General features: G+C 36.4%; 1 protein-coding gene across 4 annotated transcripts in view; it reads right to left on the bottom strand.

The window, feature by feature from the left end:
• arhgef9b (Cdc42 guanine nucleotide exchange factor (GEF) 9b) overlaps positions 1-17,199 on the bottom strand; it is a 119,560-nt gene that overhangs the window by 72,558 nt on the left and 29,803 nt on the right. For 3 of the 4 annotated variants that reach the window (XM_065272001.2, XM_065271999.2, XM_065272000.2), the window contains exon 5: positions 1,414-1,593. In XM_065272001.2, coding sequence (XP_065128073.1) covers positions 1,414-1,593 — 180 coding nt within the window. Of the gene's footprint in view, positions 1-1,413; positions 1,594-9,888; positions 10,497-17,199 lie in introns of those variants that run through there. The other variant, XM_065272002.2, reaches the window with a different exon arrangement.

The raw sequence follows: 17,199 nt of genomic DNA, 5'->3' as shown, positions 1-17,199 counted from the left end.
TTGTCTAAAAACAGTAAGCACAACGTTATACAATAGGCTAACATAGGTGTAAATATAACAACCATAGCTCAGCTGACGGACGTGAAAAACTAAATACTCACTTTATACTCATGCCTCCGTTTCTCCTTGCGGGCTTCAATAAGAAAATGCCATCGCTATATGATTCTTTTTCGGTGTCCATAGGCGCACAGCGAGAGCACGTACACCGCCAGACCGGCCCCACCTCGGCTACAGCAGCTGCGGTGGCAGCCTCTTGTTCCTCAATCATCCGTAACTGTTCCTCGTTGCGGCTCGTACGGGTACCACGACCATCAGATTCGAGCAACAGGTCATCAAAATCCCCTTCTGCCATCCGTTTTCAAAACTACACTCTGCCGTCGTGGTTTGTTTACTCGGCTTTCTCCACAAAGCAAGATCCAGGCTAGCTTAGCTTAGCGAAGATTAAAGATGGCTGACTCTCGTTTCGATTCAGGCTTTTCCGAATGGACTCGCAGTCCAACCCCTATGGGCGGGGAGAAAACATGCGGAAGTAGCTCCTAATACTGGCTGTAGTCTTTGCGTCTGGCCAAAAACTTCTCAGATGACACAAAAATCGTCATTTTGCGTCATCTGAGGACTTTTTTGCACAACCAGAATACAGATATCTCTCCTTTCACAGGGACATGAGGTAGGGAAACACTGTGATTCAGAAATACTGCCAGGTTTCTACTGATACAAAGCTGAATGCTAAATCGGTGAAGTATTCCTTTAAGTATTGAATCAAGTTCATATTGTTCTGTCATTTATGCTCTGAATTTATATTTACCTTATGTTTGATATTTAATGACACATGGTGTACAATGCGGTGTTTCGAGTAGGGTAAAAACAACATATGTGAACACGGACCGCACTAACTGAATAATGATACAATGTATTTTGGTGCGGTTCGAGGCTGCACCACGGTGCGCACCAACATATGTGAAAACACCCTAAGTGACAACTAAGTGCACATGGCCTTCCATAACCACTTCCCAGCTTATAAAAGAAGCCTAATGTGACAACACTGAGCCCCCAACACTGGCCTTTGGTAAAGGAACCATGGTTTCTTCCATAATACTAAGGCACGAAGCATTTTCGTGTGACCGTGATCAGGTGGAATGGGTTGCCCCTCAGGGAAAACCCCCCATGGTAAAAGTATGATTTCCATATGAGCAGGAGACAATGGAGCCTGCATATCCAGAATTAGTAGTTTCTGAACATATTTTTCATTTTGGCGAAATTAAAATAGTTCACATAGACTACATTTAATATCCAAAGTGACTTAAAAATGAAGAGCCAAAGAGTATCAATAATCAGAATCTTTAGGCATCTTAAGTGCTTAGCGCCCTAACATAAACAAATATAATAAAATAAGGTAGTAACTCTAGGACTTACCCTTACAAAGCTGGCTGGAAACCAACCTTCTTCATCATCGATTTGGCCCCACCACCAGTCTTTGTTGGAGGCATCCAGGACTTTGATGACATCACCTGCCTTAAAACCCAACTCCCTCTCAGCCATCGTTACATGATCCCATACTGCCTCTGCACTGACAACTGAACCTCCGCTGATCAACTGAAAAAATAAAAACAAGACAAAGTTCATTCTCCCACAGAAGAACAAAGAATGATATGTTAAGCTTGAGCGGTGTAATGAACCCACCATCTCAACACTTGCTCATTAACTACATACAGAAAATGTACACATTTAGAACTCTCCTGACGTAAAAGAGGCCATAAAATATGCGGATGTTGTCTTATTATATACTAACACAAAAATCTCATTGTGTTACACTAGGGCTGGGCGGTTGAAATGATTTTTTGATTAATTCAATTCAATTCAATTTTATTTATATAGCGCTTTTCACAATTGTTAATTGTTGCAAAGCAGCTTTACATGAGTAGATGTAGAGGAGAACACTGAAAATCAATACATAGTATAAGAAGTAGAATATAGCAGCTAAGGATAAACTGTGTAAGCGGGCGTATTAATAATGTAACGTATACAGTAAAGTGCTAAGTTAAGCCAAAGTTAGCTGACTCTCCCTGGGACTAAAAAACCCCCTAGGAGAAAACCCAATGGGAAAAAATCCTAGAAGGACAAAAAACCCTAGGGAGAAATTTATATTTATATTTATAATATTTAGACACGGTAGGGATAGGAAGCGGGTAAGCGGAATAAACTGGTTCAGCCGGTGGTCGTTGGTCGCGCATCGGCTAGGCATCACGTTGAAGAACAGCCAGTAGATCAGTGGTGCGATGACCTTCACAGCAACAGGAACTGGGTCTGTTTGTCTCATTGTCCTCGGGGTCGAGGACGAGACAGGGAGACAAAAACAGAATTCTATTAGCATAGGGGCCATTCGCATGTAATGCAAGTGTCATACATTATAGTGGTATAATTCAGCTCGGTTCCAGACAGGCTAACTATTGCGGCAACAGTAAATTACCCATATGAGGTATGCGAGTGCTTTGTTCTAGACAAAATAACTACTGCGGGAAAAGTACATTTACTGGACATTCTATGTGAATGCTTTGTTAAAGAAGAATGTCTTAAGTTTAGATTTAAATTGCTCAACTGTGTCTGATGCTCGAACATTTTTTGGTAAGTCATTCCAGAGCTTAGGGGCCAAGTAGGAAAAGGATCTACCACCTTTAGACACTTTTGATATTCTAGGGATAATTAAGTAACCAGAATTTTGTGATCGCAGTTTACGTGGTGGATTGTATTCTGATAGTAGTTCTTTAATATACGAGGGCGCTAGGCCATTTAAGGCTTTGTAGGTGATTAGTAATATTTTAAATTGTATGCTATATTTAACTGGTAGCTAGTATAAAGATGCCAGAATTGGACTAATTTGGTCATACTTTTTAGATCAAGTAAGCACTCTTGCGGCGGCGTTTTGAACCAGCTGTAGCTTGTTTATCTGATTTGCATTGCAACGAGTTACAATAGTCTATTCTAGAGGTCATAAAAGCATGGATAAGCTTTTCTGCATCTGATGCAGACAGCATATGGCGTATTTTTGAGATATTTCTAAGATGGAAGAATGCTGTGTGGCAGACGTTGGAGATATGACTATCGAAAGATAGATTGCTGTCAAATATTACGCCTAAATTCTTAACCGTGGAAGATGGCACCACTGTGCAGCCACCTATGGGCAACTTGTAATCTGACATATTATGTTTGGAGCGATTTGGTTCAATAATAAGTATCTCAGTCTTATTGGAGTTTAGCATAAGAAAGTTATGTGCCATCCAGTCCCTAATATCACTAATGCAGTCTGTTAGCTTAGCAAACTGGTGGTTTTCGCTAGGATGTGAAGAGATGTAAAGCTGGGTATCATCCGCATAGCAGTGAAAACTTATGTTATGTTTCCTGATAATGTCTCCTAGAGGTAACATATATAACGAGAATAGGATAGGGGCTAGAACTGATCCCTGAGGTACGCCGTATTTAACGGGGGAGTGATAGGACTCTTCCTCATTTACATAAACAAAGTGATATCGATTGGTTAGATACGATCTAAACCAGGCTAACGCCTGACCACTGATGCCAACATAGTTTTCTAGTCTATTGAGTAGGATTCTGTGATCTATTGTGTCAAAGGCTGCACTAAGGTCTAGTAATATAAGGATTGAGATTTCACCACGATCGGATGTTAATAGGAGGTCATTTGTAACTCTAAGCAGCGCTGTTTCTGTGCTATGGTGGGGCCTGAATCCTGATTGGAACTTTTCAAATGTATTATTATTCGCTATGAATGTGCATAGCTGGCTTGCCACTACTTTTTCTAATATTTTAGAAAGAAAAGGTAGATTTGAGATTGGTCTAAAGCAGTGGTCTCAAACTCCCGGCCCGCGGGCCATTTGCGGCCCGCCCTACCCCTCTCTGCGTCCTGCGTCACCTTTCAAAAATATAACATAATCTGGCCCGCAGAAAAATTTTCATTCACTTTGTTTTATATTCGTTTGATTTTTGATTTAAACGTTCTAGTGTTCGTTCACATGTCACGTCTAACAACGCGTTAAAACGAGTCAAAGCATTTACTTTCCAAAGTGCTCGGGAGCGGATGTTGCGCTCCGCGGCGTGGGTCGCGTCACCAGTTGCTACGCAGCCATGAACCACGCGCTCCGTATGTCAAGGATAACGGAATGCGTGATCGGATTTTAATTCCTCAACTGAACCTCGAGTCAATCATATCATTGTCACCATGCGATCAGTTAATCTGGTCGGGACTTTGTGGTGTTTGTCCAGAGAAGATTTGTTACTTCCGGGTGGATCTCAGCGAAGATTGAGCTGCGGTGAGGTTAGTTCACATCAACAAGTCACACCATCTAATGGAGACACCGCATAGAGAGGCAGAGCGGTAGATGTAATGCAACACATTTTAAACTACAGATAAGAAAAGAGCCATCAAAGTGCCCAGGTTAAGAAAAGAGAAAAGATGTGGAGAAATGTACAGAAGATAAAAGTATGTATACTGCTATATATAATGAAGTATAATATATTATCATGTAGCTTACTATTCAATTACACATAAAGCAGTATTATTTTTTTTTTGTCCAACTAGCTTATATAACATGGACTACCCATTCAAAAGTTATGGGATCACTTTCACTTATTAATATTTTCCCACATATAATAGAAAATTAATTAAAACTGAAATAACAAAGAACATAATGAAGTCAATACTATGACTGAAAACAATTCAAATTAAATCAAAACAGAAACACTTACTGGTGGTAATTTTTTTAATAGTTTATAAATGTATACAGAAATTTAATTTATTAGTTTAGTGCAAGGTTTTAATAGGTCTTAGTTAATATAAGGTCAGGAAAAGATTTACTTACTTTTATAAAGTAATGTATATTAAAAAGATAAAACCACTGCTTATATATTTTCAAGTATTATTATACATTAAATAATAGAAATTAAACATGACATTTACAGAAATATTGTACTTTGAACGTTAAAATAGCACTGTGGCCCCCCGATGAAATTTCTGTCTTAGAAATGGCCCCAAGTCAGTTTGAGTTTGAGACCCCTGGTCTAAAGTTATTAAGATCTCCCTGGTCAAGGTTTGGTTTTTTAATGAGCGGTCTAATAACTGCTAGTTTGAAAGCTGTCGGAACGTATTCTAATTCTAGCGACGAGTTAAAGATATTTAGTACGGTGTCGGACACCACATGAAATACCTCTTTTAGAAATTTTGTGGGAACGGGGTCTAATATACAGGACGATGATTTAGATGGCGTTACTAATTTAGAGAGCTCTTCTATTGTAGTAGGTTTAAATGATTCAAGATGTTCGTATGATAATCTAGTGGTAAATGTACTATTGGGTAGAGTGGTGGCTGCTTGCGTAGTTTCTATGTTTTCCCTAATAAACATAATTTTGTTAGTAAAGAAGTTCATGAAAATTGTTACTATTGTGTTGAAGTTTACTATTGGTTTTTGTTTGTTCTTTGTTTCTAGTCAGTTTCACAACTGTGCTAAAGAGGAAACGAGGGTTGTTATGATTTTCTTTAATAAGCGTACTGAGATAGGTAGATCTGGCGGTTTTAATAGCCTGTCTGTAGTGTTGAACACTCTCTTTCCATGCTGAACGCCATACATCTAACTTTGTGTTTCGGTAGTTTCTTTCCATTTTTCTAGCTACTTTTTTAAGGGCTGCAGTATGATGGTCATACCATGGAGCTGGCATTTTTTCTTTGATTCTCTTTTTTCGAATGGGAGCAACGGCATCCATCGTGCTAGAGCAAATGTTGTTCAGGTTTTCTATTATAATATCCAGATCTTCACAGTTATCTGCTACATGTTTCATTTGAGACAGGTCTGGAAGAGTGCTAATAAAGCTATCTTTAGTGGTGGAAATTATTGTTCTGGCTAATCTGTAGCATGTTGTAGACTGAGCGGTCCTATCTAGAAGTATTGTGTATGACACAAGGCAATGGTCTGAAACGGCATCGCTCTGGGGTGATATTTCGATGTCATTTATATTGAGTCCGATTGACAGAATTAAGTCTAATGTGTGCTTACGAGTATGCATGGGCCCTGACACGTTTTGTTTAATACGGACAGAATTTAGAACATCCATAAACGCATGTCCTAATGCATCTTTTGAGTTATCCACATGGATATTAAAATCACCAACAATAAGAGCTTGATCTACAGTGACTGTAAGCTCAGATAGGAAGTCTGCTATTTCTTTAAGAAAATCTGTGTGGTGACCCGGAGGCCTATATATGGTAGCTAAAATGAACGAAAGCTTTTTGTTGTTACGATCAGTTATTTCCATGTTTAACAGTATTATTTCAAACTAATTACATTTTAGTTCTGATTTATGGTTTACTTTGAACATTTTGTTGTATATTGTAGCTACACCACCCCTTCTCCCTTTTAGACGAGGAACATGTTTATAATAATAGTCTTCTGGATTAGTTTAAACTGATGTAATCGTCTGCTTTAAGCCAGGTCTAATGTATGTTTTGACAGGATTTTAATTTTATTTAAATAGGTTAAATTTAGATTTTAAATGGAAGTTTGTTACAGTCAAAGTGAAACACACATCATCTGATTACACATCAGGGTTTTCCTGCATTGAAAATGAAACTGCAGGTGCCCAAGCAAAATTTCGGACCTCCAGCTCTATTCTTCAAAAGTAACAAACAAAAGATGACTTAAACCATGACCTAAACCTCATATGGCAGTGTCAGGTACTTGCTGAATTATAGCTGCATATGAAGCATTATCTGTGCACAGTAAGTGCTCGTCTGAATAAAATGCAACAGTCCGAACAAACAATACAGTAAATAGCCTATACAAAAGGTTTGTGATGTCCTCGTCGGCAAGGTCAACAGCATGACCAGAAATCTATGATTCACAAATAAGTAAAGACTTATTTAAACAGATTTATTTTAAAGAATGGTTAAAATAAGTCAATCATAAATAGGGGTGGGTGATAAACTGGTAGAAATTAGTCAACTGGAATAGATATTGGACTATTGTCTATATCGACGTTCGAAAATTCCCTCTAAAAACTATTAAACTATAAAAACTAATATTCCCTCATAAATACTTGTATAGGTACTAAACATATTTGACAACGTATTACCTACACAAAAACAAGTAAATCAGAACATCAGTAAAGGGATATGGTACCTCGGTTACATTGCTTGAAAGAACTCACTGAAGCTTGCTCCATCTACGACACTTATCAGTCTCATGTCCTTACAAATTAACAAAATTAATTTCTCCGTTATGGCATCTTGTCGCATTGCAGACAAAGAGCTTGTGGCAGGCAATGCAAAGTAAGTGTCAAGACATTACTGTTTAGGTGGAGTTCTTCCACACATTGGGGTCTCGTACACACTGCAAACTTTCAAGAATGAAAACTAAATTAATTAAATGCGGCAGTGAATCCCCTAAATGTTCGTTACATGTCTGTATGGAACAAGACTCACTCCCGAAAATGTGATGATTGACACAGAGATAACAATAGCAACGTTCTGCCGTCTTGCGTGCTGATCACTCACAGCTTTGACAAAAATAATTTAACAGTGTTATGTTTTGCAATGAACCTCCATCTTGGCATTGTGTATTGTACGCTTTTGTGAGGCTGCTTCACAGCGCACTGTCTTGTAGTGTTGCCAGGTCCTCGTCTTTTTTGTACTTACATACCGTTTTGGCACTTAACAGTTTATGGCTTTTGGCTCATGAAGTGATCAAGTTTTAAGTGTTATTAAAGGGTGAAGTTGCCGGTCCCAATATTTAGATCTTTGAAGTAAAGCATTTGGATTTATTTCGGATTATTATTGGATTTTTATTGTTCGCTGTTTTTTTAGTGCAAGATCTGTTTACAAATTTACAATTTTAAATAAATATTATTATTTTAAATATTGAGTAGATTGTGGTCCCTTACTGTGTAGCAATGTGTGTTTATTAACTAAAACAAACGTTTGTCTTTATAAAAGTTCTGTAACATTTCATAAAGTTTATTGAGTTGGATCACGTGATGTTCGGTTGGCGAGCTTCAGAAACGGTCACGTGATTTCCGTTAGGGAACATAGGGACCATCGATGCTCACTGGTTTTTGCGTTGCATTGTGCACTGAACAGATTTTGCGATTGAGACAGCCCTTAAAATGGCCGACTCCCTGATCAGTGCCCTGACTACTGAACAAGGGAGCTGATTGAGACACACGCCTAGTGATCATGAAGACATTGGTTAGCTTGCAGGTGTGTTTGATTAAGGTTGGAGCTAAACTCTGCAGGGCACGTCTCTCCAGGGTTAGAAGTGAAGAACACTGATCTAGTGAAATGAATGGGTCTCAATGGGCATCTGCTGGTCAAAATGATTTATTTCTTCATCTGAATTTTTTATGTTTTTTTTTTCTAAATACCAGATGACCAAATTTAACACATCTTAACATTCTTTATAAGAAACTGCTCCACTTGATTAGCTACTGCTTGTATAAAAACAATATCTAGAAACAAAATCAAATTTAGATCATAATTTATGTACATTTTCCATAATAATTTTATATTTTACAGGTAAGCTAATGATGTAGCTAACAGGTACACAAGTACTTCATTTCGCTCAAAACACAGCATTAATGTATAGATGGGATGTAAACAAAAAAAATTTGTATAATTAAAAATGTATATATTTTTGTAATCACTTTCTGGGGTCATTTTTACCCCCACGGAACTCTAACATATACAGGAAAATTTGGGCTTATAAGGGTTAAATATGTTTCTATCAGAAAATTAGTCACCAGTGTGTGTGCAGAATAGGGATGCAACGATTATAGATTTTGATGGTACGGTTATAGTCTGATAAATAATCACGGTTGTACGGTTATACGGTTATTATGAATAAATTTTTGAACAATTGCTAAATTCTTTTGTATTTTCAGTTTGTGTATTTTTTCTGTAATTCTTGGACAAATGATAACAATAATAACTTTGTCAATAGCTTTGACTTAAACAATATAGGTGCCTTTTGAAACCTGTAGGCTATTCATTTTAATGATCTTTTGAATAAATGTAATTTTATATTTGGACTGAATAAATGTATATTGTTTTAATTTTTTTTGAAGTATTAGTAAAAATGATTCAACATTCATTTTTATGACATTTTTATGACCTGCTATGTTATGAATCTCCAGATAGGAGAGAGGGAGAGAACCCAGGCGCAGGCTGAACACAAGGCTTTATTTAACAAGACACCAAAAACTAAAGATTCACAAGGGGGCAAAACAGGGTAAACGCAATAAACTACACAAAACAGGCTAGACAAGTGGTTCTCAAACTTTTTCAACGTAATAAGGGAGCAAATCAAGAGGGGAACAGGTGACAACCATGGTAAAATAATAGGATAATTAACGAGGAAACAAGTGGGCGGGGTCAGGAGACGAGACAAAGCACATGGTCCGAATAAACAAAAATCATGACCTTGCTCACTGCTGCTTGACAGAGTAGTCCTGCTTCGAATGTTTTTAATTGCGAATTTGTTCACTTAATATATCATATTAAAAATCATGCTGAAAACTGATAAATGTGAATCACGTCCACCATTCTCTGGATTGAGAATGAATAATTGCACTGACGTGTACACGCGCAAAAGCGGTGTAGCTTTTAAGTGAATGCGCCTTATTTCTGTATCAGAGCACTGACCATGAATACTGACCATGAATACTGATTCATAAATGATATAAATTCATGATCCTGCCAATCACATTATAGCCTACACATAACGTTACATAATAGCCTCCCTTAATTATGAATAACAATTTCACAGATATTTTATTAAGTACAGCCCTTTAACAGATGAAACACAATAACATATTATAAAAAAAATACTTTACCATGATCAGCGCAGTTGAGACGAGAATCAAAGATATATATGGGCAGTTCAACGGTCTCAGATGTTGCCAGAAAAAGAAAGAATCGCATGTGTCAATAAGATTGTTTGCCAGTCATGTTGATTATTCTTTAGCTGAATAACGGTGGCCAGCAGTAGGATGGCGATCACAATAAACACCGCCACCGTTTGCACGTCCAAGGTCATGCTGCAGAAATTTGGACGTTGATGGTGTCAAACATGCACTCAGTAGTACAATTTTCAGGGCATCCTGCTGCAAAGATTCGTATGCACGAGAATTAAAAACACGACATTCTGGCTGTGTATTAAAAGCTGTCTAGACACCTAACGAGAGCAGCTCATCTGCAACCTTACTCGGAGCGCTCCTATGCTGCCCAAACACGGTTCTGTGTGAGTGGCTCAATAGATTTTCGAGACACAGCCCCGATTTTTTCTCTGTTCATAATAAAACACACACGCCTCATCCTCACCACAATCAGCATTTGTAAGCACATCTCAAAATATTTACAGTAAATACAAAACACTGACGCGTTTATGGTGATGGCGACTTTCAACACAATTCTTTCGGTTCATTACTCGAAGCTTTTCAGATCAGAGCACAACGAGGACCTCTGCTGGTGAAAGTGAGAGAAAGCGCCAAATAGATGATTGAATAAATTAATCCATATATTAAGTACATGACAACTGTCGGTTTCGTTGTATAGACCTAGTAATTCAAAACAATAAAGACAATTTTTTAAACACACAATTGTAGTAACCCAGGTCAAAAAGACGTAGTATTTAATGTATTAAAAATATACTTAAAATACAAATAGTATGTTTATAATACATTTGTATTTCCAACATACTTATTTGAAGTGTATTAAAAATACGTTAAATTGCATTTAAACGTATTTTTTTAAAGTATACTAGAAGTACACTGGTAATAAATATATACTTAATTACATTTTAAAGAAATATGCTAAACTTAAGAATGTTTTTAATGTATTTGTATTAAGTGTACTAGAAGTACATTGGTAATAAATATATGCTTTATTACATTTTTAAGAAATATGATAAACTTAAGAATATTTTTAATGTATTTATATTAAGTGTACTAGAAGTATGCTGGTAATAAATATATGCATAATTACACTTTTAAGAAATATGCTAAACACAAATGTACTTCTAGTGAAGTTTTAGTATATTTGGATAAAACATACTTTTTTTTTCAAAACATGATTCATTAATTGTAATAAGCTAACATTGAAATTTCCTCAAGCATTTCAACATTATATCATTCCGATTGCATAATAAATTATTTTTCAAAGATTTGCTTAAAATCTTAATTTTGCTTGTGTTTATTTTCAAACAACACACGTGACACACGTGACTAAACCTGATTGGTTGTTGTCATAGTATTTGAAAGCTGTTGTTGTTCAGGGCTGCGTTCCCCGAAACCTTCTTAGCTCTACGTCGTTCTTAAGTTGTACTTTAAGCTGTACCTTATCGTTAATACGTGTTTCCTGAAACGTTCTTAGTTACCTATCCCTTCTGTAAGTCATTCGTTCGGAAGGTTGGTCTGGAGCACTCTTAGCTATACCTTATCCCACTTGACTCCACTAGGGGCCATGACTGTGATAAAAGTTTGTGTAGATTGCAGTCTATATAACTAAATATCTGTAAAAAAAAAGTTGAAGTTTACTCCGTATTAAATTATTTTTAAATTTAAAGAATAAAACATTCACATAATAAGACATCATTAAACTGATGGTTGTTAGATTTTTAATTATTTTTTTCCAACCAAACATCAGCTGCGAACTATTATTACAGGCTTAAGAAACTATATATATAAAAAAAGATTTTGGGTGGAGGAGTTGGTGAAACTATGGCAGGCAGCAATACAACGAATCTTACCATTTCATTTGTGCATTACATATCCGTTAAATCTTTACTTTACCGGCTATTTTAGCTGCAATAAAACAAATCAAGTAAAAATTGCATGCCACGGGAGCACATTCATCACGAAATCATAAAAGTGGATTTTCCATAATATGATTATTGATGTTAAGTCGACTTTGCATCGAAGTTTTTTTTTAATGTTTTCTAACTTTGAGGCAACTGCATGCCATATTCTTTATAAGAAACTGCTCCACTTGATTAGCTACTGCTTGTATAAGGTCAACACATTTTCCACATTAAAACTAATCAAAGCTTAAATCTAAAGCAATCATAATATATATTTATATATCACATAATATATATTTTTATGTTATATTTAAGGTAAACAGACAGGCGCAGCTACATAAATGCGTCCATTAAGCTTTATCCGCATTGTAAACGCGCTGCTTGCGCATCCAGTGTCCAAGCACAATAAATGCGTGAACTAATGAACAACAGTTTGTTTTTAAATATTTTAAGTGTAATGCACAGCCAACCCAGGTGACTTGCATGACCCACCTTTGCCCTGTGCCACGCATTTATTGGGAACCCCTAATATAAATTATCCTTTAAAGTAAAGTAATAATGGATGCATTGGAGCAGTTTATGCATGATACTTTTGGACATGAAGTTGCGGGTTTTGCACGCGTTTGATATAAAATTGTAACGGGGTGCTTTAAAGAAAGCGATAAAGAAGTGTATCCATGTGCAAAAGGTTTTTATTATGTAAAATCCCAATAAGGGCCAGCAAACAAATCCAAAGGGTTAATCCAAAATCAGAATCCAAATACAGGCTCAGGTTCAGGGCAGGCAGAGTAACAATCAAAATCCAGAAACAGGCACAGGTCAAAACAGGAACAGATACAGATAACAGGTCAAACAAGAATACAGGCAGATAAACAGAATGTGGCGATGTAATAATCAGCAGGGAACAGGTGAACAGGAAGTGACTTATATACAAAACAGACAGGAAGTGTGAACTGAAACATGGCAGGATGTATTTCAAAATAAAAGCCAGAACAGAACAGGATGTCAAAATAAAAGTCCAAAATACAAAAATACACAGAATACGACCAGAACACATAACAAAACCATTACAGAAATAAAATATTCAAGGTTTATATTTAGTTGTTTACAGTTTGAAATATTTTTACAAGATATTCCTAATAAATGTAACTATTTCTGAAATTTTTATTTAATAAAGAACACCGCTATCTCATAACGCAGCGAAGTCCCTATTACATAAAGTGAATAATTGATTGTCGAGCAATCGATATCAACCTATTCAGCACCATCGCCATGGACAGCACCTGGTAGCATCGTAAGTAAAAGAAAGAAGCACCTGGTAACGTCGTACGTAAGAAAGAAGCCCGCTAAGGTACAGTTCGGGAAACACGCCTAGAAAAGGTATACCTGTAGTTAAGGTTTAACTTAAGAGTCTTCGTAGCGCGCTAAGAGACAACGTTATCGGGAAACGCAGCCCAGTTCAGTTCACGAGGTGCATGCGGTTGCTTGTATTAAAAGTATAAACTGTTAAATTAGATGGCGACTCTGCATTAAACGTATTTATTTAATTAATCGGCGATCATATTTCACCAGAGGACTAAGATAAAACAACTCGATTTAAAATGTGAGCAGTTTTAGTGGATCTGACGTCGAGGGAAAAAGTATTTTGCTTTTTGTTTGGAGATGAACGAGACAACACGAGGGTAAGTGATGAAAGTTTTTCGCATTTCTTTATTTAGTTAACTATTAAATAAGTAAAACATTACAGTTTTCCTTATTTTAACCCAGCCTCTTTATGTAACGTTATGTCTGTGCTGCGTGTGGTAATTGGAACATATTTATTTTCTGACTAGCATTTCTCTTAAGCATATCAGAAATCATTAAAACCTTTCATTTTTTTTAGCACAGCAACATAAATATGACCAACCAGATCCCAAGTAGACAGGAACAAATGAAGATACAGCGCATAGAAAGACTTATTCTTGGTAGTAAGTTTGTTGTTGCTATTTGTATAACATTAAGTTCACGTTTAAGTTTTTCTAATGTTTCTCTTGCAACGTAACGTTAGTTTAAAATGAATGTTTGAGCTGTCTTACCTGAAAATACCATGATATGACCATATGGTTATTATAAATCCAGTAATGTTCAATGGCTAATGTTTATATCAGTTCAATCTTGACAACCTAATTGTCTTTTTGTTTATTTTTAAATGTATTTCTAATTACATATGGACACAAAAATGACATTGTAAAAAGGGATACTTTTATGAGAGATTGTAAAACTGCCGAGGCTGGGTTTGATTATATTATATTGTCTTAATATATTGTACTCGGGGTAAGTAATTCTTAAAAAGAAAACAAATCATTAATCATCATTTACCTGCCTGTTGTTTTTCAGATCAACTGCTATTGACATTTTTGAATCGGGACAAATGTGGAGTGATTCGGAAGAAAAACGTTTGCAACACATCCATCCCAGGTGGCTAATTTCTGTCCTTTTGAATTATTCATGTAAAAACCGTTTTATTTTTATTGTAAAGCTGTAAGGGACTTGGCCTAGTCATCCTTGCATAACCATTTGGCAGGGCACCAGACTAATTTTTTTTTACTAGGAGCACAGTGGGCCCCAACTGAAAATTTTAGGGGCGCAACCAGAAAATTTAGGGGCACACACGGTAAAACAACATGCTAACCAAATATTCACATGTCTACTAATTTATACTGTATTACTGTGATGAAGCATCCTTATGATGACATCATCACCAGAGTGCAATCTACCACGTCCTTTTATTTACATTGCGTTGCCTCTTGTTTTTCAATGTTAAACTACTGTTAGCATTTAAAATCACTTGGATTTTAATATCATGTGTAATCTATGCTACATTCATCAGTTCATTCTCATGTATACACTGTTATGAGATCATAGTGTGATTGAACTGTTCATGTTGAAAGTGTGTGGGCATAAAAACAATGTCTTTACTAACTAATGAGATACTTTTATTCAATACTGCAATACTGGGCTGCGTTCAGCCCCGACAAAACGTTGCACAACGTTTATTAAACTGAAACGGTGATGCATTGAACACCCTGTTGTGATGACGCAAGAGTTGCAACTACGGTAGCTGAGAGGCCATTCATTGTGTTCTTTTTTAAATGTTTCTGAAGCCTGATGAAATCGTTATTAATGTGTGTTTAATACTGTAAAATACCCTTGATGTTACAGTCACTGACCTTGCCCTCCAGAATGAAAGACAACATCCAACTTGAACCCATTGAGCGAGCTTTCTCTTTACTATCGCATGGTTTTATACATCTTGCCGCTGATTGGGCGGACATTTCTGACACACCCACCAAACAAGAGAAAACGCTTCTAAAACCTGTTGCATTCCGTTGCACACCGTTTCCAGGAAACATGTAGTTCAACCCGGAAACCATAGCAAAACGTTGCGCACCGGATGAGATTGGACGTGCCCCCGCTTTACCATTGAAATGGAATGTACCATTTAGGTGATGGGGGTTGATAATTCTGTGTATAACCCTGTTGTGTCAATTTATATTGAGTATTGTCTATGTTTATGAGATGCTGATTAAGTACATTTGAGATGAAATGATATGGTGTTTTAATGTGCATTAGTTAGATAATGCCATGTACTTTGATCCTCTGAATGAAGATTGTTTGGTCCCTGCTATTGTGGGCTGTTCCACAGTGCTGGCGCGAAAGTTCAATTAGTCTGGGAGTGTTTGCACCTGGGCAGGTAGTTTTGGCATGGCTGTGAACAGAGAGGTCTGCTATGAGACATGGGTAGAGAAGTTAAGCTCATTGAGTGAAAGTGTTTGACCAACACTAGTGTTTTGCTGCTTGAAGCAATTTTCTTTATTTTTTTTCTTTTATTGTTTTGATTTAAAACTCACCAATAAATCACATTGGGATAATTTTTCTAAACATCAAACCATCGTTTTTGTGCCTTCCTTGCTCCTTCCTTACCACTTGGCCTACTACAACCCGACAATTACTAATAAATACTTTAATTATAGATTCAGAAATTCAGTGTCATATCACAAAAAAAGGTCAAATTTGCTGGTCGCACATGTGCGACTGGATGTAAAATTCAGTGGCACACTCTCAAATTTAGGTGGCAAAATGCCACCATTTGATAGCAGTCTGGAGCCCTGTTTGGCATCATTTCTGATTTCCTTAAATCTCCTTAAACAGAGGTGAACCTTAAGTTTGCAAGACCACAATAGACAAACAATGGAAAATGAGCTAGGCTCAAATAAAACACAATTATCAATGTAAAACATATCCTGTAATACACACAGGTTGCTTTATATCATGAGCCTGTTCTAATCCTATCTTCATTCCCACTTGTAGAGTGCTCTGACAGATAAAACTGACATGCTTGATGAGGACACAGTCAAAGCTTTAAAAGGTAAACTGAGAAGTTAACAAAACTTCCATACATGCATATCTATGCCAATTTATTTCAAACATGGACAGCCAAATGTTCATTCATTATTGGTTAATTGGTATATTCTGTTTCCTTTTCACAGACCGTGTGATAAAGCAGTCTTCAATTACTACGGTGTCTGAATTGCAAGAAGAAGTGACCCTCCACTTAAACATGTGACATCTAAACTGTTTTGTGTTTTAGTTCAGCTTTTTATAGGTTTATCTTAAGTTGGTTAAAGGCGGAGTGCACTATTTTTGAAAGCCAATGTTAACATTTGAAATTACCTAAACAAACATGCCTCTACCCCAATAGAATCTGGACCTTCTTTTGATAGAGTCACGACACACATACGCAACCCCGGCAAGGATGTCGGTTAGTAGACACGCCCCTTACTGCTGGTTGGCTACAAGTGTGTTTTGGTAGTCGGCCCAATTTCCTTTTCCAAAGCGTTTTTCAAACATTGTGCACTCCGCCTTTAAATTGCACTTAAAAAAAAAATTCAGTAACTTTTTATGCAGAGAATTACATTATGATTATTATATAATCATTGCTTATGAATATTCAGTGATTGCATATTCATAGTGTACTTTTCATTAAACATTTAATGTAAATGTATTAGTACAATTTTATAGAAGTAGCTCTGTAATTGCATTTCTCTGATATTTGTTTTGTATTGTTTCTCTTTGGTCAAGAGATTATGTATGTCTCTGTCCTTGATTAATTTACTTTAGATATTTTTGTAATGTACACAACACAATATGAAGTATATTAAATTGTTCTGTATTCAAAATCTGTGTATGTGTCTTAATATTTAATGATTTTAATATAATATTTTAAATATTAAAAACAGCTTTATAATAAAATAGTAGTGTAATGCTAATACATTTCTATTAATGTAATGCTAGTATATTTCTAATA

The sequence above is a fragment of the Paramisgurnus dabryanus genome, chromosome 16 (genome assembly GCF_030506205.2).
Source record: "Paramisgurnus dabryanus chromosome 16, PD_genome_1.1, whole genome shotgun sequence".
Classification (NCBI taxonomy): domain Eukaryota; kingdom Metazoa; phylum Chordata; class Actinopteri; order Cypriniformes; family Cobitidae; genus Paramisgurnus; species Paramisgurnus dabryanus.
This window is presented reverse-complemented; position numbering and strand designations above follow the sequence as displayed.